The sequence below is a fragment of the Bubalus bubalis genome, chromosome 8 (genome assembly GCF_019923935.1).
Source record: "Bubalus bubalis isolate 160015118507 breed Murrah chromosome 8, NDDB_SH_1, whole genome shotgun sequence".
NCBI lineage: Eukaryota > Metazoa > Chordata > Mammalia > Artiodactyla > Bovidae > Bubalus > Bubalus bubalis.
This window is the reverse complement of record NC_059164.1, coordinates 86,051,169-86,071,133: the sequence shown is the minus strand read 5'-3', so window position 1 is coordinate 86,071,133 and position 19,965 is coordinate 86,051,169. Positions and strand designations below refer to the sequence as shown.

General features: G+C 38.6%; 1 protein-coding gene across 3 annotated transcripts in view; it reads left to right on the top strand.

Moving 5' to 3' along the window:
• Positions 1-19,965, top strand: part of AASS (aminoadipate-semialdehyde synthase) — a 76,703-nt gene that overhangs the window by 29,827 nt on the left and 26,911 nt on the right. For all 3 annotated transcript variants that reach the window (XM_025291417.3, XM_025291416.3, XM_025291418.3), the window contains 4 exons: positions 5,946-6,005; positions 6,196-6,263; positions 16,986-17,107; positions 17,295-17,421. In XM_025291417.3, coding sequence (XP_025147202.2) covers positions 5,946-6,005; positions 6,196-6,263; positions 16,986-17,107; positions 17,295-17,421 — 377 coding nt within the window. The remainder of the gene's footprint in view (positions 1-5,945; positions 6,006-6,195; positions 6,264-16,985; positions 17,108-17,294; positions 17,422-19,965) is intronic.

The following is a 19,965-nucleotide window of genomic DNA, read 5'->3' as shown; positions in this document are numbered from 1 at the left end:
CCACCAGGCAAGCCTTAGCTTTTGACTTTAATTCATTTTTTCGAATCCTTCCGGTATGCATTGTTGTGCAATGCTTAGCCTTTAAGGCCAAATTATGGAAAATGTTGCATACTAATTAGCCTTTATGAAAGGATTTGACTGTTATTTCTTGAAATGTCATTTTGTTTGGCTGTTCTGACACCATTTACCGTCTAAGAAGTTGCTACTAGCCATTTTCAATTCACAAATGATCATGCTTAAAAATTTCAATTACAAGTTTATTTTTCTTGGACCTTAGACCACAGTTTTTCATTGTCCTTAGTCAAAATTGCCTTTCATTGAGTACAGTTGATCTCATACAGATGTTAGGAGAAAAACAAGCCAATTCAATGAAATTCTTAGTAAAGTGTGTTTGAGAGTTAGCCCATGTAACTGATGAGGGCTAAGTAAATTTGAATGAAATTTTCTTTTTTTTTGTTTTGGCTGCACCCACAGCATGTTCTATGCTAGTTTCCTGACTAGGGATCAAACTCAGACCCTTTTCATTGGGAGCATGGAGTCTTAGCCACTGGACCACCGGGGAAGTCCTTAAATAAAAAAAAAATTTTATTAAAGAACAAATACAATTTTTTTACATTATATGATAGTATACAATATTAAAGGGTCACAGATAAGTGATACTTAAGTATATAGCATGATAAATGATCACAAAGACATGCAGGTGAATGCTACAAGGTGAAAACTAGAACAAGGTTGCTGCTAAGTCCTTCAGTCGTGTCCGACTCTGTGCGACCCCATAGACGGCAGCCCACCAGGCTCCTCCGTCCATGGGATTTTCCAGGCAAGAGTACTGGAGTGGGGTGTCATCGCCTTCTCTGAGAACAAGGTTAACATCCCAGAAATCCCCTGTGCCTCTCCCAGCACTATCCCGACTCTCCTTCCTAAAGGGACCTAGTGTCTTGACTTATAACTGGATTAGCTGTGCCTTTTATGGGAAAATTTTATTTTATGAACATATGAATCAGAGTTTAAAAACACTTCTGATACTTCCAATGAACTTCTTGGGTCTGTTTAATGTTCTTTGTTTTACTTTTTCTTGGTTTTTAGTCCGTTCTTATTATTTAATATGCCTGTTTATTTTTTATTGAATAGGCTCTGGATGGTGGTGTGTGTGTCACAGAGAAGATTTTCTTTGTTTCTGGCAAGGAGGCTAGGAGAAAATCACCTCCGTTTAGTTAAGAATGGAAGTGATTCCAAAGCTGAGTCTTGGTCCTTTGGAGAACTACATTTTTCAGTTGACCCTTTATTTAGAATATAATCTTCAGGATCCCAAATGGAAATCTGGCCTTTATTAGGATCCCCTTCAGCTGAACTTAAACTCCAGTGTTTTTTTTTTACCCTGTGGTCAGCCACAAGCTCTTCTCAGTTTCTCTCTGCTTAGCATCCCAGCCACTGCTTCCACATTGGCAGCTACATCTAAGAAAAGTGCTTAGATTTGTTGACACAGCCAACTTCTCTAAATTTTAACACCTTCTTCCTTTTATATGTCCCTGCTGCCAAGTTGCTTCAGTCGTGTCCGACTCTTTGCAACCCCATGGACTGTAGCCTGCCAGGCTACTCTGTCCATGGGATTCTCCAGGCAAGAATGCTGGAGTGGGTGGCCATTTCTTTTTCTGGAAGATTGGTCTTCCAAACAGGGTGGTGGGATTGTCTTGGAGGCATCAGTCTCAGCACTGGACATATGTGAAAACTGATGACTATCTCTGTGTAGTCTTGATAATATGTGTACCTGCTTGACACTAAAAAATTAAGTATATTATCTATGTTCTTTTGATAACAGTATGAAGCTATATTTAAAGTACCTTGGATATATCTGGGGTTTAGTTTCAGGCCACTGCAATAAAATGAATATCACAATAAAATGAGTAACACAAATTTTTTGGTTTCCCAGTGCATATATGTTATGTTTAAACTATACTATAGTCTGTTAAGTGTACAATAACCATAGGTCTAAAGATGACATACATACCTTAATTAAGAAATACAGTATTATATATCAACTATGTGTGTGTATTAAGTTGCTTCTGCTGCTGCTGCTACTGCTAAGTCACGTCAGTTGTGTCCGACTCTGTGCGACCCCATAGACGGCAGCCTACCAGGCTCCCCCGTCCCTGGGATTCTCCAGGCAAGAACACTGGAGTGGGTTGCCATTTCCTTCTCCAATGCATGAAAGTGAAAAGTGAAAGTGAAGTCGCTTAGTCGTGTCCGACTCTTAGCGACCCCATGGACTGCAGCCCACCAGGCTCCTCCGTGGACTGCAGCCCACTAGGCTCCTCTGTCCATGGGAGTTTCCAGGCAAGAGTACTGGAGTGGGTTGCCAGTGCCTTCTCCAATTAAGTTGCTTCAGTTGTATCCAATTCTTTGTGACCCCATGGACTGTAGCCCATCAGGCTTTTCTGTCCATGGAATTCTCCAGGTAAGAATACTGAAGTGGGTTGCCATGCCCTCCTCCAAGAGATCTTCCAGACCCTGGGATCGAACATGCATCTCCTGCATTTCAGGCAGATTCTTTACCACTGAGCCACCAGGGAAGCCCGTATCAACTATAGTTCAATTTTAAAAAAGAAAAAGAATATTGCTAAAATATGTTAACCATCATCTGAGCCTTCAGTGAGTCATAATCTTTTTGGCAATAGTAATGTCAAAGATTACTGATCACAGATCAGCATAACAAAAGTAAAAATAATGATTTTGAAATATTGTGAGAATTACCAAAATGTGAGACAGAGACACAGAGTGAACAAATCTGTTGGAAAAAGGGCACCAATAGACTTGCTCAATACAAAGTTGCCACAAATCTTCAATGAAGAAAAAAATCAATACCTGTAAATGACAGTAAGTTGAACCACAATAAAACAAGATATAGCTGTATATGCACTGTCCTGTTTCCCCCTGATTTTCTTTTTTGACGTGACAGACCCTATAGCATTCCAGGGCATAGGATATCCTTTTGAACCAATATGGAAGTTTTGTTTCAGTTGAATTCAGTAGATATTTATTGTCTATTGGAACAAGGCAGACATCTAAATGAAGAGAATTTAAACACAGCTGCTGATCTATAGATGCATGAGGTCCAAGAAGGGCATAAAACACGTGTGCAATTCTACTGAAAGATGGAATGTGATAGTCACAGGAAGATGCTAATGACATTGTGGAGGGAGAGGATCTGTCCAGATGAGGAAGTCGGGACAGTGGAAGTAGGAGGCATACTGTGTGATGTAGATGGGGGAGCAAAGGTGGGAGCTAATTTAACATAAGGTTTCTGTGTACTGTCAGATCAGATGGAATTAAGGTAAATATATTGGTTCCATGTTAAAAGGGGTCTTAACACTGGGAAAATAGCTTGAAATTAATTTAGAAAAGAGTGATGAGCCTCAAAAGTGTTGTATGTGAAAGTGACAATACCTACCATATGCTTCAGGAGGCTGTGCTTGCAGTTTTGTATTGGATGAATTCTAGCAAGGGAAACAGTTAAATGCAGTAATTTAGCAGCCTTTTTTTTTTTTTTTTTTTAATTTTATTTATTTGGCTGTCTCAGGTCTTAGTTATGACACAAAGGATCTTGATCTTTGTTGCGGCATGCAGGATCTTTAGTTGTGGCAGGTGAACTGTTAGTTACGGCATGTGGGATCTAGTTCCCTGAGCAGGGATCGAACCCAGGCCCCCTGCATTGGGAGAGGGGGAGTCTTAGCCACTGGACCACCAGGGAAGTCCCCAAGCAACCTTTTGTCTTTGTTTGATATTTGTCTCTCTGTAGGTGGACTTGTGACAATTATTAGTTTCTTGGGGAAAAAATGCTCTGAATTTTCAATAAAGACTGCATGTATCCACTAATATATTTATTGAATATTTGCCATCTTACAATTAGTAGCCTTATAGCAAGATGCCAAGTGCAGTTCCTACTTTCCAGGTCTGTTAGGGGGCAGGTTTTGATAAGCTTCCCTTGTGGCTCAACTGGTAAAAAATCCGCCTGTAATGTGGGAGACCTGGGTTCAATCCCTAGGCTGGGAATTCCCCTGGAGAAGGGAAAGGCTACCCACTCCAGTATTCTGGGCTGGAGAATTCCATGGACTGTATTGTCCATTGGGTTGCAAAGAGGTGGACACAACTGAGTGACTTTCACTTTGATAAAGGCTTCTCTTCACAGAGAAGGCAGTTCTTCAGCTGCATCTCGGAGAACAAAGCGAAGGAGTTGGAAGCAGCAGAGTAACGTGTGAGTTGGCTACATGGTGTGGCCAAGAGGCAGGTGAGGATGTGATGTGGATACCCAGCTCCAGGCTGTTCACATGATTGGAGTGTTGGGTGTGAGGCCAATGCGGGGGTTGAGGCAGGAGAGGCAGAGCCAGACTATAGAGGGAGCTTGAGACTAACTCGAAGGCAATGGAAATCTACTGAATTATTTTAAACAAGCACAGGAGCCTGTTTAAATACAAACAATCAGATTTGTTTTTCAGATTGGAGATAAATGGAGGGAAGAGATGTGGGAGGTAGTTCCCATGGTCCCAGTAAGGCCTACATAAGGCTATAGTATTAGAGATGAAGAGCAGAGAGAGAGAGTAAAAAGATACATAGGAGTTGAGTGATTTAACCATATACTGAGTGAGATATGAACTCATTTTATTATCTATAAATGGCTCTTGCCTCGTTGACAGGGTTGGTAGGTGGAGGAGTCAGCTTGAGAAGGAAATACTCCAAAGGTAGCTGGGAGAAAGAGGCAGTGGGAAGACCCCAAGTGTCAGTTTCATTGATTCCCCTAAGAATGCCTGGCTTATAAATATGTATACCTGTCTTTTTTTTTTTTTTTTTTTTAAATGCTGTTTTCCCAGGAATAGTGAGCCTAGGTATCTGATGTTTTAGATACATGAAAGTAGTTTTGTATTTCATTTAATACAGTAAATAAATACTGTTCTGCCAGCATCCGGTAGGTACATTTAACACTTTCTTAGTTAGGTGAGTACTGTAGGGTCTTGATTATCTCATTGGCCTTAAGGCCCCACCCCTTAGAAGCAGTCATACTTATCAGATCTTTACCCCTTGGCATCTATTCAAAAGTTAGATGCCTTGGAGGAAATGCGAAGGACTGGAATGCTGGGGTGTCAGTATGAGGTGTGGCTTTTGTTGCTGGCCATCGACTCATGCTTGTGAGATAATGGGCAGGGTATGAAGGATTTTTTGAGTCTACTGGGTCAAGTCATTTTCCTTGACACTTCTGAAATGCTGATGTGTCTATATATGGAACCATTGCTGACCTGAGGGAGACTCCCAATGGTAGCATACCCCATTTTCTATTGCTAATAGAACAGGCTGAACCTTTGGGATGGGATGGAGGTCCTCAGAGTGAGGACTGTGGTGATAAAGCTTGTGGTGATATTTGCCAGCATGCTCAACTTGACACAGGCTTCCCTGGTGTCTCAGGGGTTAAAGAATCTACCTGCAATGCAGGAGACACAGGAGATGAGGGTTTGATCTCTAGGTCAGGAAGATTCCCTGGAGAATGAAATGGCAACCCACTCCAGTATTCTTGCCTGAAAACTCCCACGGACAGAGGAGCCTGGCAGGTTACAGTTCAAAGAGTAGCAAAGAGTTGGACATGACTGAGCGACTAAACAACATAAACTCAATATGACACATCTAACTGGTGGGGAAGTCTAAGTTTTTTGTGTTTCCAGTAAGCAAATGTGATTAAGGTTTTGGAATTGGAAATTGTACTGAATAAACATGTTTTGGGGGGCAGAATTCATTGCTTGCAGAAGACTCCTTTTGCCAATTAATTATACAATTCAGTGATTTTCAAAAAACTTTTCTAAACATTTTTTTCCTTTGACTAATATTTTAATATAGATAAAATTGCAAGACGCCTTCTTTGCAACATCATTTATCTTTTTCCAATTTCATTTCCTTTTCAGATACTATCAGATGCGACACAGCCTCTTGAAAGTCAGAATTTTTCTCCTGTGGTGCGAGATGTAAGTTATGAAAAGTATTTCTTTTCATGAATGTATTTTTTCCACACTTTCCTTGATCCCTTTTCCTCTTTCCCTCCCTGTCTGTCTTTCTCCATCTCTGTCACTCTCTCTTTTCTCTGTTAGTCATGAGCCCATGATTGTGGGACTAAATGTGCTGACTAAAGAATTGTCTTGTATCATATATATTCAGGCAGTGATTGCATCTAACGGCATGCTGTCTAACAAGTATAAATATATCCAGAAACTCCGAGAGAACAGGTAAGCATCATTTACAACTTCTTGTTTAATACATTTATTCTTGGATCTCATGAGTATTTTTTAAATGCTTCCATATGAGTTCTTGATGCTAGGATATGCAATATGTATTTTTTTTTAATGTCTGTAAATATTAGGAATTTCAAATGAAGTGACTGGCTGAAACCAATGTGAATTATTTTCCTTTGAACAGTATTGTAGCATCATTTTGGCTTTCTAATATCCATGTAGACTTGTGTGTAGGTAAGCAAAACTTCAAAAGCTCAGTCCCTGTTCTTTCTCTAGCATTTTGCATATTGTAATGTCTCAACTATTCTCTCAAAGGAAAATGAGCAAGCTAACCCTTTCCTTGGCACGTTCAGATTGATTTCTAGTTGAGGATTTGGATTCTCTTTTGCTTAGGATAATATTTAGCAAACTGGACTCTTGGTTAGCAATTAAGAAAAGTACTGAAAAAAGAAAATGGTGAGAGGTCAGTTTTCCCTGGGGTTCTTATTAGGAGGAAAGTGTCAAAAAGTAATGAGACAAATCCACTGGAGAGAACAGTTCTCTTAGGAAGATACTTAGCTCAGGCCTTGGTTTCCATAATTGGCGTTACTACTCAAAATTGGAAACATAAACATCGACATTGGAATGTTCTGGTCTCCAGCTGGTTGTACTTGGTCTGTGTTTATACCTGCTCTATTGGTCTATTCACATTTAACAAAATGACCCATGCATTGAATTCTCAGGAGAAGCCAGAGTGGGAAAATTAGAAACAAACTGCCTGATCTTCTCTCTGTTATTCCACCTATAAGAAGTAAATAAAAGATCAAGTATTATTGTTATGCCTTTTCCATGTGTGTTTGTTAGCTTATACTTACTTTTGTGTGTTAGTGAAATATTCTGGCGTGAAACCAGGGGTATATAATTTTTTTTTTTTAATGAAAAAGCAATTGGTTTATAGAACTCCATAGGTGAGTGTCTTCTGGGGGAAACTTCATATATTTGTTTTTCATAGTTTTATCTTTGGATTTTCATTCTGATGATCTCTTTCTTACATGACTAATCTCAATGACATGTCTAACATGACTAGTCCCACTTTATACACCATATTCCATGTAGCAGCAGGTGTGACTGCTAGGACTTCCTGCCTTCCTTCCCAGGTAGAATCTTGTGCCAAGAGATTGAAAATGAAGATTGCATTTTGGAAGGAAATTAGAGTTTCCTTGAATTCCTGCCTTATTGTTTTGTTCTCTTTATTCCTTGTCCTGTGCTTAGTCGCTCAGTTGTGTCCAATTCTTTACAACCCCATGGACTGTACCTTGCCAGGCTTCTCTATTCATGGGGATTCTCCAAGCAAGAATGCCAGAATGGGTTGCCATGCACTCCTCCAAGGGATCTTCCTGACCCAGGTCTCCCACATTGCAGGCAATTCTTTTACCATCTGAGCCACCAGGGAAGCCCCTTTATTTAGCACAGTAATTATTAACCAGTTGGGGTTGCTGATGGGGCAGATAATATTAATATCTAGAAATATGTTTTTTAAAATGTATTTTGAACATTTTCTTTTTAGAGATCAAAATAATGTGTTTCATATACCCAAACTACAGAAGGTGTTATTAGAAAGGATCTATAATAGCCAATAATAGTGCTTCCTTCTGGGAGGTGAAATGGGATAGAGGTGGAAGTTAAATGAAAGCTCCCATCATCAGTGATAGGAGTGTTGGGGGTGAAGAGGGGTGGGAGAATTTTATATTTACATTTATTTTTATTTACTTATAATTAATGAAATTAAGTGAAATAAAATTAAGGTTAAAGCTTGAGAGACATCCTAGCCTAAAAGATTCCAGCAACAGAGCCTTCTGCTTAAGTCTCTGGCACCAAACCATTTCCACGGTTTTGTATTGATATCTGGGAATTTGATTCAGAAGACTTTTAATGAGTATCTTTAAGACAGAATGCAATGAGCAATAGTGGGCTTATAAAGATGGAGAAGACTTAGTCACTATCTTGGAGGTCAGAGTTTGTACGAAAGACAAATCATTAACTGTCAGGCAAGTACAAATTCCAACAACAAAGAAATTCAAGAATTAGAGTTCTGCCTAGTGACTCATCTTAGGTTTCTACATTTAACCCATTCCATTTGTGATTTCAAGATTATAGTTTTAGAAAGAGACTCACAAACTTAGAAAATGAACATTCAGTTTCCCAAAGGGAAGGGATAGTTAGGGAATTTGGTAAGGTCATGTACACATTGATATATTCAAAAGGGATAACCAACAAAACCAACAAAGACCTACTGTGTAGTACATGGAACTCTGCTCAATGTTATGTGGCAGCCTGGATGGGAGAAGGGTTTGGGGGAAAATGGATACATGTATATGTATAGCTGAGTTTCTTCATTGTTCACCTGAAACTATCACAACATTGTTTTTTCTTTGTTTTTTTGTTTTTTTTTTTTTAATCACAACGTTGTTAATCAGCTATATCCCAATACAAAATAAAAAGTTTAGAGTTTGGGAAAAAAAAAAAGAGAGAGAGAAACAAAATAATGGTTTTCACTGGTTTCAAGTGACCTGAAAGATAAATCACAAGACTGTGTCTAATATGGATAATAACTTCCTGCTCAGATTGTAGTATCCTCAGATTGTTGTGAGGAGTAAATAGGTTTCTGATAAAAGGCCCCTAGCATGATTTTGAATCAATGTCCTTCCCTAGAATGATAAAGTGTGAGACCAAGTGACTCAGTTGTGAACAGCCAGGCATTGGTCCAACACTTCTACCTCACTAGTGGTACTGGGAATTCATACCTATCAAAGATGTCTGGATCTATTGTTCATTATATGGGATATAAAATAATTAATGTAAAATGTTGGTATTGGGAACTCCTGATGAGATTCTTATTGTAAGAAATGTGGGGGGGAAATGATTGCTTCACAGTCTAAGTTTTATTTAATATAAATTTATTTATTTTAATTGGAGGCTAATTACTTTACAATATTGTATTGGTTTTGCCATACATTGACATGAATCCGTCACGGGTGTACATGTGTTCCCCATCCTGAAACCCCTTCCCACCTTCCTCCCCGTACCATCCCTCTGGGTCATCCCAGTGCACCAGCCCCGAGCATCCTGTATCATGCATCGAACCTGGACTGGTAATTCATTTCACATATGATAATATACATGTTTCAATGCCATTCTCCCAAACCATCCCACCCTTACCCTCTCCCACAGAGTCCAAAAGACTGTTCTATACATCTGTGTCTCTTGCTGTCTCGCATACAAGGTTATCATTACCATCTTTCTAAATTCCATATATATGTGTTAGTATACTGTATTGGTGTTTTTCTTTCTGGCTTACTTCACTCTGTATAATAGGCTCCGGTTTCATCCACCTCATTAGAACTGATTCAAATGTATTCTTTTTAATGGTTGAGTAATACTCCATTGTGTATATGTACCACAGCTTTCTTATCCATTTGTCTGCTGATGGACATCTAGGTTGCTTCCATGTCCTGGCTATTATAAACAGTGCTGTGATGAACATTGGGGTACACATGTCTCTTTCAATTCTGGTTTCCTCAGTGTGTATGCCCAGAAGTGGGATTGCTGGGTTGTATGGCAGTTCTATTTCCAGTTTTTAAAGGATCTCCACACTGTTCTCCATAGTGGTTGTATTAGTTTGCATTCCCACCAACAGTGTAAGAGGGTTCCCTTTTCTCCACACCCTCTCCAGCATTTATTGCTTGTAGTCTTTTGGATCACAGCCATTCTGACTGGCGTGAAATGGTACCTCACTACAGTTTTGATTTGCATTTCTCTGATAATGAGTGATGTTGAGCATCTTTTCATGTGTTTGTTAGCCATCTGTTTGTCTTCTTTGGAGAAATGTCTGTTTAGTTCTTTGGCCCATTTTTTTGATTGGGTCATTTATTTTTCTGAAGTTGAGCTGCAGGAGTTGCTTGTATATTTTTGAGATTAATTCTTTGTCAGTTGCTTCATTTGCTGTTATTTTCTCCCACTCTGAAGGCTGTCTTTTCACCTTGCTTATAGTTTCTTTTGTTGTACAGAAGCTTTTAATTTTAATTTTGGCCCCACTTGTTTATTTTTGCTTTTATTTCCAATATTCTGGGAGGTGGGTCATAGAGGATCCTGCTGTGATTTATGTCGGAGAGTGTTTTGCCTATGTTCTCCTCTAGGAGTTTTATAGTTTCTAGTCTATCATTTAGATTTTTAATCCATTTTGAGTTTATTTTTGTGTATGGTGTTAGAAAGTGTTCTAGTTTCATTCTTTTACAAGTGGGTGACCAGTTTTCCCAGCACCACTTGTTAAAGAGATTGTCTTTTCTCCATTGTATATTCTTGCCTCCTTTGTCAAAGATAAGGTGTCCATAGGTACGTGGATTTATCTCTGGGCTTCCTATTTTGTTCCATTGATCTGTATTTCTGTCTTTGTGCCAGTACCATACTGTGTTGATGACTGTGGCTTTATAGTAGAGCGTGAAGTCAGGCAGGTTGATTCCTCCAGTTCCATTCTTCTTTCTCAAGATAGCTTTGGTTATTCGAGGTTTTTTGTATTTCCATACAAATTGTGAAATTATTTGTTCTAGCTCTGTGAAAAATACCGTTGGTAGCTTGATAGGGATTGCATTGAATCTATAGATTACTTTGGGTAGTATACTCATTTTCACTATATTGATTCTTCCGATCCATGAACACAGTATCTCTCCATCTATTACTGTTCTCTTTGATTTCTTTCACCAGTGTTTTATAGTTTTCTATATATAGGTCTTTAGTTTCTTTAGGTACATATATTCCTAAGTATTTTATTCTTTTTGTTGTAATGGTGAATGGAATTGTTTCCTTAATTTCTCTATTTTCTCATTATTAGTGTATAGGAATGCAAGGGATTCCTGTGCATTGATTTTATATCCTGCAACTTTACTATATTCATTGATTAACTCTAGTAATTTCCTGGTAGAGTCTTTAGAGTTTCCTATATGGCAGAAAGTGAAGAGGAACTAAAAAGCCTCTTGATGAAAGTGAAAGAGGAGAGTGAAAAAGTTGCTTAAAGCTCAACATTCAGAAAACTAAGATCTTGGCATCTTGTCCCATCACTTCATGGCAAATAGTTGGGGAAACAGTGTCAGACTTTATTTTTTTGGGCTCCAAAAATCACTGCAGATGGTGATTGCAGCCATGAAATTAAAAGATGCTTACTCCTTGGAAGGAAAGTTATGACCAACCTAGATAGCATATTGAAAAGCAAAGACATTATTTTGCCAACAAAGGTCTATCTAGTCAAGGCTTTGGTTTTTCCAGTAGTCATGTACAGATGTGAGAGTTGGACTGTGAAGAAAGCTGAGCATCGAAGAATTAATGCTTTTGAACTGTGGTGTTGGAGAAGACTCTTGAGAGTCCCTTGGACTGCAAGGAGATCCAACCAGTGGATTCTAAAGGAGATCAGTCCTGGGTGTCCTTTTGAAGGACTGATGCTAAAGCTGAAACTCCAATACTTTGGCCACCTCATGTGAAGAGCTGACTCACTGGAAAAGACTCTGATGCTGGGTGGGATTGGGAGCAGGAGGAGAAGGGGACGACAGAGGATGAGAATGGCTGGAAGGCATCACCGACTCGATGGATGTGAGTTTGAGTGAACTCCGGGAGTTGGTGATGGACAGGGAGGCCTGGCATGCTGCAAATCATGGGGTCACAAAGAGTTGGACATGACTGAGCGACTGAACTGAACTGAACTGATATAGAGGATCACATCATCTGCAAATAGTGAGAGTTTTACTTCTTCTTTTCCAATTTGGATTCCTTTTATTTCTTTTTCTGCTCTGATTGCTGTGGCCAAAACTTCCAAAACTATGTTGAATAGTAGTGGTGAAAGGGGGCACCCTTGTCTTGTTCCTGACTTTAGGGGAAATGCTTTCAATTTTTCACCATTAAGGATAATGTTTGCTGTGGGTTTGTCATGTATAGCTTTTATTATGTTGAGGTATGTTCCTCTATTCCTGCTTTCTGGAGGGGTATTTTTTTTTTTATCATAAATGGATGTTGAATTTTGTCATAGGCTTTCTCTGCATCTATTGAGATGATCATATGGCTTTTATTTTTCAATTTGTTAATGTGGTGTATTGCATTGATTGATTTGCAGATACTGAAGAATCCTTGCATCCCTGGGATAAAGCCAATTGGTCATGATGTATGATCTTTTTAATGTGTTGGATTCTGATTGCTTAGAATTTTGTTAAGGATTTTTGCATCTATGTTCATCAGTGATATTGGCCTGTAGTTTTCTTTTTTTGTGGCATCTTCGTCAGGTTTTGGTATTAGGGTGATGGTGGCCTCATAGAATGAGTTAGGAAGTTTACCTTCCTCTGCAATTTGCTGGAAGAGTTTGAGTAGGATAGGTGTTAGCTCTTCTCTAAATTTTTGGTAGAATTTAGTTGTTAAGCCATATGGACCTGGGCTTTTGTTTGCTGGAAGATTTCTGATTACAATTTCAATTTCCGTGCTTGTGATGGATCTGTTAAGGTTTTCTACTTCTTCCTGGTTCGGTTTTGGAAAGTTGTACTTTTCTAAAAATTTGTCCATTTCTTCCACGTTGTTCATTTTATTGGCATATAATTGCTGATAGTAATTTCTTATGATCCTTTGTATTTCTGTGTTGTCTGTTGTGATCTCTCCATTTTCATTTCTAGTTTTATTGACTTGATTTTTCTCCCTTTGTTTCTTGATGAGTCTGGCTAATGGTTTGCCAATTTTATTTATCCTGTCAAAGAACCAGCTTTTGGCTTTGTTGATTTTTACTATGGTCTCTTTTGTTTCTTTTGCATTTATATCTGCCCTAATTTTTAAGATTTCTTTCCTTCTACTAACCCTGGGGTTCTTCATTTCTTCCTTTTCTAGTTGCTTTAGTTGTAAAGTTAAGTTATTTATTTGACTTTTTTCTTGTTTCTTGAGGGATGCCTGTATTGCTATGAACCTTCCCCTTAGCACTGCTTTTACAGTGTCCCACAGGTTTTGGGTTGTTGTGTTTTCATTTTCATTCATTTCTATGCATATTTTGATTTCTTTTTTGATTTCTTCTGTGATTTGTTGGTTATTCAGCAGCGTGTTGTTCAGCCTCCATATGTTGAAATTTTTAATAGTTTTTCTCCTGTAATTGAGATCTAATCTTACTGCATTGTGGTCAGAAAAGATGCTTGGAAAGATTTAAATTTTTTTTGAATTTACCAAGGCTAGATTTATGGCCCAGGATGTGATCTATCCTGGAGAAGGTTCTGTGTGCACTTGAGAAAAAGGTGAAATTCATTGTTTTGGGGTGAAACGTCCTATAGATATCAATTAGGTCTCACTGGTCTATTGTATCATTTAAAGTTTGTGTTTCCTTGTTAATTTTCTGTTTAGTTGATCTATCCATAGGTGTGAGTGGGGTATTAAAGTCTCCCACTATTATTGTGTTACTGTTAATTTCCGCTTTCATACTTGTTAGCATTTGTCTTACATATCGCAGTGCTCCTATGTTGGGTGCATATATATTTATAATTGCTATATCTTCTTGGATTGATCCTTTGATCATTATGTAGTATCCTTCTTTGTCTCTTTTCACAGCCTTTGTTTTAAAGTCTATTTTATCTGATATGAGTATTACTACTCCTGCTTTCTTTTGGTCTCTATTTACATGGAATATCTTTTTCCAGCCCTTCACTTTCAGTCTGTATGTGTCCCTTGTTTCAAGGTGGGTCTCTTGTAGACAACATATATAGGGGTCTTGTTTTTGTGTCCATTCAGCCAGTCTTTGTATTTTGGTTGGGGAATTCAACCCATTTACATTTAAGGTAATTATTGATAAGTATGATCCCGTTGCCATTTACTTTATTGTTTGGGTTCGAGTTTATACACCCTTTCTGTGTTCCCTGTCTAGAGAAGATCCTTTAGCATTTGTTGGAGAGCTGGTTTGGTGGTGCTGAATTCTCTCAGCTTTTGCTTGTCTGTAATGCTTTTGATTTCTCCTTCATATTTGAATGAGATCCTTGCTAGGTACAGTAATCTGGGCTGTAGGTTATTTTCTTTCATCACTTTAAGTATGTCCTGCCATTCCCTTCTGGCCTGAAGAGTTTCTACTGAAAGATCAGCTGTTATCCTTATGGGAATCCCCTTGTGTGTTATTTTTTGTTTTTCCCTTGCTGCTTTTAATATTTGTTCTTTGTGTTTGATCTTTGTTAATTTGATTAATATTTGTCTTGTGGTGTTTCGGCTTGGGTTTATCCTGTTTGGGACTCTCTGGGTTTCTTGGACTTGGGTGATTATTTCCTTCCCCATTTTAGGGAAGTTTTCAACTATTATCTCCTCAAGTATTTTCTCATGGTCTTTCTTTTTGTCTTCTTCTTCTGGGACTCCTCTGATTCGAATGTTGGGGCGTTTAACATTGTCCCAGAGGTCTCTGAGATTGTCAATTCATTTTTCTTTTTTACTTTCTATTTCATTTATTTCTACCATTCTATCTTCTACCTCACTTATCCTATCTTCTGCCTCTGTTATTCTACTGTTGGTTCCTTCCAGAGTGTTTTTGATCTCATTTATTGCATTATTCATTATATATTTACTCTTTTTGATTTCTTCTAGGTCCTTGTTAAACCTTTCTTGCATCTTCTCAATCCTTGTCTCTAATCTATTTATCTGTAACTCCATTTTGTTTTCAAGATTTTGGATCATTTTCACTATCATTATTCAGAATTCCTTATCAGGTAGATTCCCTAGCTCTTCCTCTTTTGTTTGATTTGGTGGGCATTTATTCTGTTCCTTTACCTGCTGGGTATTTCTCTGCCTCTTCATCTTGTTTATATTGCTGCATTTGGGATGGCCTTTCAGTATTCTGGCAGTTTGTGGAGTTCTCTTTTTTGTGGAGTTTCCTCTTGGTGGGTGGGCTTGGATGGGTGGCTTTTCAAGATTTCCTGGTTAGGGAAGCTTGTGTCGGTGTTCTGGTGGGTGGAGCTGGATTTCTTCTCTCTGGAGTGCAATGAAGTATCCAATAATGAGCTATGAGATGTCAATGGGTTTGGAGTGACTTTGGGCAGCCTGTATATTGAAGCTCAGGGCTATGTTCCTGTGTTGCTGGAGAATTTGTGTGGTATGTCTTGCTCTTGTTGGCCCTTGGGTGGTGCTTGGTTTCAGTGTAGGTATGGAGGCATTTGATGAGCTCCTATCGATTAATGTTCCCTGGAGTCAGGAGTTCTCTGGTGTTCTCAGGATTTGGACTTAAGCCTCCTTCCTCTGGTTTTCAGTCTTATTCTTACAGTAGCCTCAAGACTTCTCAGTCTGTCACTTCTGAGGCGGTTCCCTCTGTTTTAGCTTCTGTTTGCTAGTCTCTTCAGTGTTTAATTTCCGCCCTGACATAAGGGGGGCGGTGGTGGACACTTTTTTAGGCTCACTTGTTCAGTCATGCTGTGGGAAGGGAGGGACGCTGCAAACAAATAACACTGGTATGTGTGGGGAGTGCTCGCAGACTCTCGGCCACATTGGGTTTGCCCCCGCTCATGGCGTCTGTGCTTTCCCTGTCTATACTGGTCAGGCTCTAAGTTGCTCTGCCGGGAACTGTCTGAGGCTGGCCCTGGGTTGTATGCACTTCCCAGGTCTAAGCCGCTCAGGTTCAGGGACTCGGGTAGTCCTCAAAGGCACAGACTCGGTTGGGCCTGCATTTTGTGCCCTTCCCAGGTCAGAGCAGCTCAGGTGACCAGTGTTTGGCGAGCGCAGTTGCTGCAACTTACTGCCTCCCCTGTCCCTGCCGCTCGGTTTTCTGGGTGTACAACTGGCGCACCTTCTCAGGTGAATGTCGACCGTCCAGAATCCCAAGAAGTCTTGGTTAGCAATGAAGCCTGCTTGCAGTTTGGTGAATGATGCCTCTCCAGGGCTGCAATTGCCCCATTCTGGTTCTGGCTGCCCCCGCCTGCCTGTCTCCAGTGGGGGATGGGCCGGTCCACGGCCGGCTAGCTCTTCTCAGTCCTTTGTTCTGTGAGCGGGCCTGACAGTGTCTTAGGTTAGGGCTTTTCCTGGAGTAGCTATCCCACAGTCTGGTTTGCTATCTCAAGTTAGTTCCCTCAGATTGCCCTTGGGGCATTCAGGAGCAGTCCTTACTCTAAGCAATGCAGCCCACACCTCCCTGCCCAGCCCCCGCTTGCTAGTGGCGGATGCGGGCGTCTGCGCTGCTTCTCTGCTGGAGAAGAGCAGTAACTTCTCTGGAGTTACCGTTGGGCACGTAATCTGTGGGTTTTAATTATTTATTTATTTTCCCTCCCAGTTATGTTGCCCTCTGAGGTTCCAAGGCTTGCCACAGACTCACCAGTGAGAGTGTTTCCTGGTGTTTGGAAACTTTTCTCTTTTTTAAGACTCCCTTTCCAGGATGGATCTCTGTCCCTATCTCTTTTGTCTCTCTTTGTATCATTTTTATTTTTTCCTACCTCCTTTTGAAGACAATGGGCTGCTTTTCTGGGTGTCTGATGACCTCTGCTGGCATTCAGAAGTTGTTTTGTGGAATTTACTCAGCGTTCAAATGTTCTTTTGATGAATTTGTGGGGCAGAAAGTGGTCTCCACGTCCTTATTCCTCCGCCACCTTAGGACCGCCTCCGGACTGCCTCCTGCTTCACAGTCTAAGTTTTAGTTTGGTTTGGGGACAGTAATGTTTTATTTAAAACATTTTTTGTTAATATTTTCTCCCCTCCTTTTATTTATAGGGAACATGCTCAGTCACTTTCAATGGGCACCAAGAAGAAGGTCTTGGTTCTTGGATCTGGTTACGTATCTGAGCCTGTATTGGAATACCTGTTGAGAGATGACAGTATTGAAATCACAGTAGGTAAATAAGCCCTGATTTTTAAAGAAGAAGAAGTAAAACTGGTTTCAAAACATGTTACTCTGTGAATTTTAAATCACAGTCTTGTTTCTAAACTTCAAAAAATTATTTTTGGAGGTGTTAAAGTGTGTTTTACTCTCTGATTATTGAAAGGAAATCTAAAGCTTGGACTTTTTAATTCTTGAAACAGGTTCTGACATGAAGAATCAAATTGAACAATTAGGCAAGAAATATAATATTAATCCTGTTAGCCTGCACGTTGGTAAACAAGAAGAGAAGTTGAGCTCCTTGGTGGCAACACAGGATCTTGTCATCAGGTTAGTATGTAGCAAGAAATGATTGACATATGTCTCGTTGTTATTTTTTAGTTTCGCTCCTCTTCTGTCTTCTCCTTTCCCCTTCTCCCCCTATCCTTCCTTCCTGTCTCTTCTCCTTTTCTCTTCTCTCAATAAACTTTTAAATTGAAGTGTGCATCTGGGAAAGTGCACAGAGCTAGGTAGTTCCATAAATTTTCACAAAGTGAACACAGCATGTAACCATCACTCACATCAGAAACAGAATATAATAGCAGCCAAGAAGCTCTCCTTGTGCCTCTATTTATTACTAGTCCCATCCTTCAAGGGTAAGCACTGTCCTGGCTTCTAACATAGAGATGCATTTCTGCTACTTTTCATTCTGTACAATCAAAATCTTTCAGTGTGCCCCCTTTTGTGGCTGCCTTCTTTCATTCAGTATTGTGACTGTGAGAGTCCTCTGTGTTGTTGTCTGTAACTGTAGTTTATTCTCTTTGCTGTGTAATGTTCCATTATGTGAATATACTATTATTATCCATTTGACTAGTGATGGATGTTTAGGTTGTTCCCAGAATTTGGCTATTATGAATTGTGCTGCTATGAACACTTTAGTCCTTGTCTTTTGGTTACCATATATATGCATTTCTGTTGGATATTTACCTAGAAGTGAAATTGCTGGGTCATGAGGCACTCATGAGTCATATTTTGGTGGCTATTTTAACCTTTGGACTTATAAAGCTTAAATTAGAGTGAGTAGATTCTTTAGCCCTGTGACCATTTTTAGCCTTAGCAGAGAAACAGACCTTGAAATATATAATTTATTACTATCTAATACAAATAGAGATCTAACTTCTAGATATAGGGCTACATGATATTAGATACTTCATTTTGAAATTACCAAAGTGATGAGAATAAGCTGTTTATTCCTAGAATATATTTTTTTCCTAGAAGACAGAAGGAACTTAAGCTGCTCTTTCATAATTATATCACTTTCATAGTTCCAACTCAAATGATATCTTTGGGAGAAGTTCTATGATGTCCTCCTTAAAAAAGATAGGGGGGCTTGGAAAACAGACCCAATGAAAGGTAATTCTAAGTGGAACTTTCACATTATCTCTTCATATAGGATCACTTTGAACACTCAAAAGCATTATTCAATTTATAAAAATTTAATGTGCATTAATTATTTTTCAGTAAAAATTTATTAATAACCAATAGACCTTGTCTTTCAGGATATGATTATGAAAGCAAGCCCTTATTCAAAATGGAATATTGTAGCCTACTGATAAAGAGAATTTGTTTTGCCACACATAGGTACCTAAATATAAAATTGTTGTTTGATTAAAAAAAGAAAAGATAATAAAACACATTTTGAACAAAATTGGAAGCAAAATATGACAAAATCATGGACACAGAAAATAAGCTAATAATAGGTATAAATTTTAAAATTCATTGAACTTGTGACCTTTAATAAGATTTAACATTAGCAAAATCTGCTTTATATTTAATTTTTCTTAGTTGATTGAGTTTCTATGCTGAATAGTGGAAATGCTGTTAAACATTGCTATCCTGTAGTGTTTCTTAAATACCTTTTTATTTTTTAATTTGGAGAAAGAATGTTTTGATGTAAAATGTTAGGGGCTATCAAAGTAAAATGTATGGAGAATGTTTCACAAGATTTTGTAATAATATGTCAAGTTCTTATGGTTGTATTTTGCATTTTAGTTTTTAATGAGCTAATGAAAAGTCATAATTGAGTTTGATATATTACTTTGAGAATTAGATTTATATTTTGTCTATGTTTGCACAAGTGTTGGCATTTCCAACTATTTGGATTGAGTTATGTGCTGGTGAATAGATGCTGTCTTACATACATAACGAATTATGAATTCTAATCCCTTTGTCTTATATAGGCACCACCAGTCAAAGTCCTATCGTTCTAGTTCTCAGCATATTAGTGATTATAGTGATTAATATAGTGATTATTAGTGATTAGTGCTGATAATGCCAAAATTTAAAAAATATTCTTAGATCTTGATAAAATTTTGATCAGGCAAGTTTTCATTGTGAAGAATGTGACAAAAAAAGAAACACTTCACTTAACCCCTAAGATGATGCCATGGAACATTTTCTGTTAATACTTTTCCAACAAAGAGTTTTGCAGATATTTGGTACATTGGCTTTTGAAAGGTTACTATATTCAGTAACAATTATTTTTGATTAAAAAAGCTGAAATACAGAGATAAAGAGTTTTCATATTGTCATTGGCAAGATATGTACATAATTCTGTTCTGCATGGTAATAAATCTAAGTAACAGTACTCTGTTCTGTTAACCTGAGGAGAGATAAGTGCCTAAGAGGTAATTTTATTGTCTGATTTTATGTGAAATGCAAAAAATCTGAAATAAACAGGATGAACGCAACAAGAACAGTGATACACTATAATAATGTTTATAAGTTTGTATTTATATTTTCATTATACTGTGTAGATAGCTTTACCAAATAGGTAATAAGCTAGTAGAACTTATTGTTATGTGACTGATAGGATGCTTATTAGTCCTTGGATAG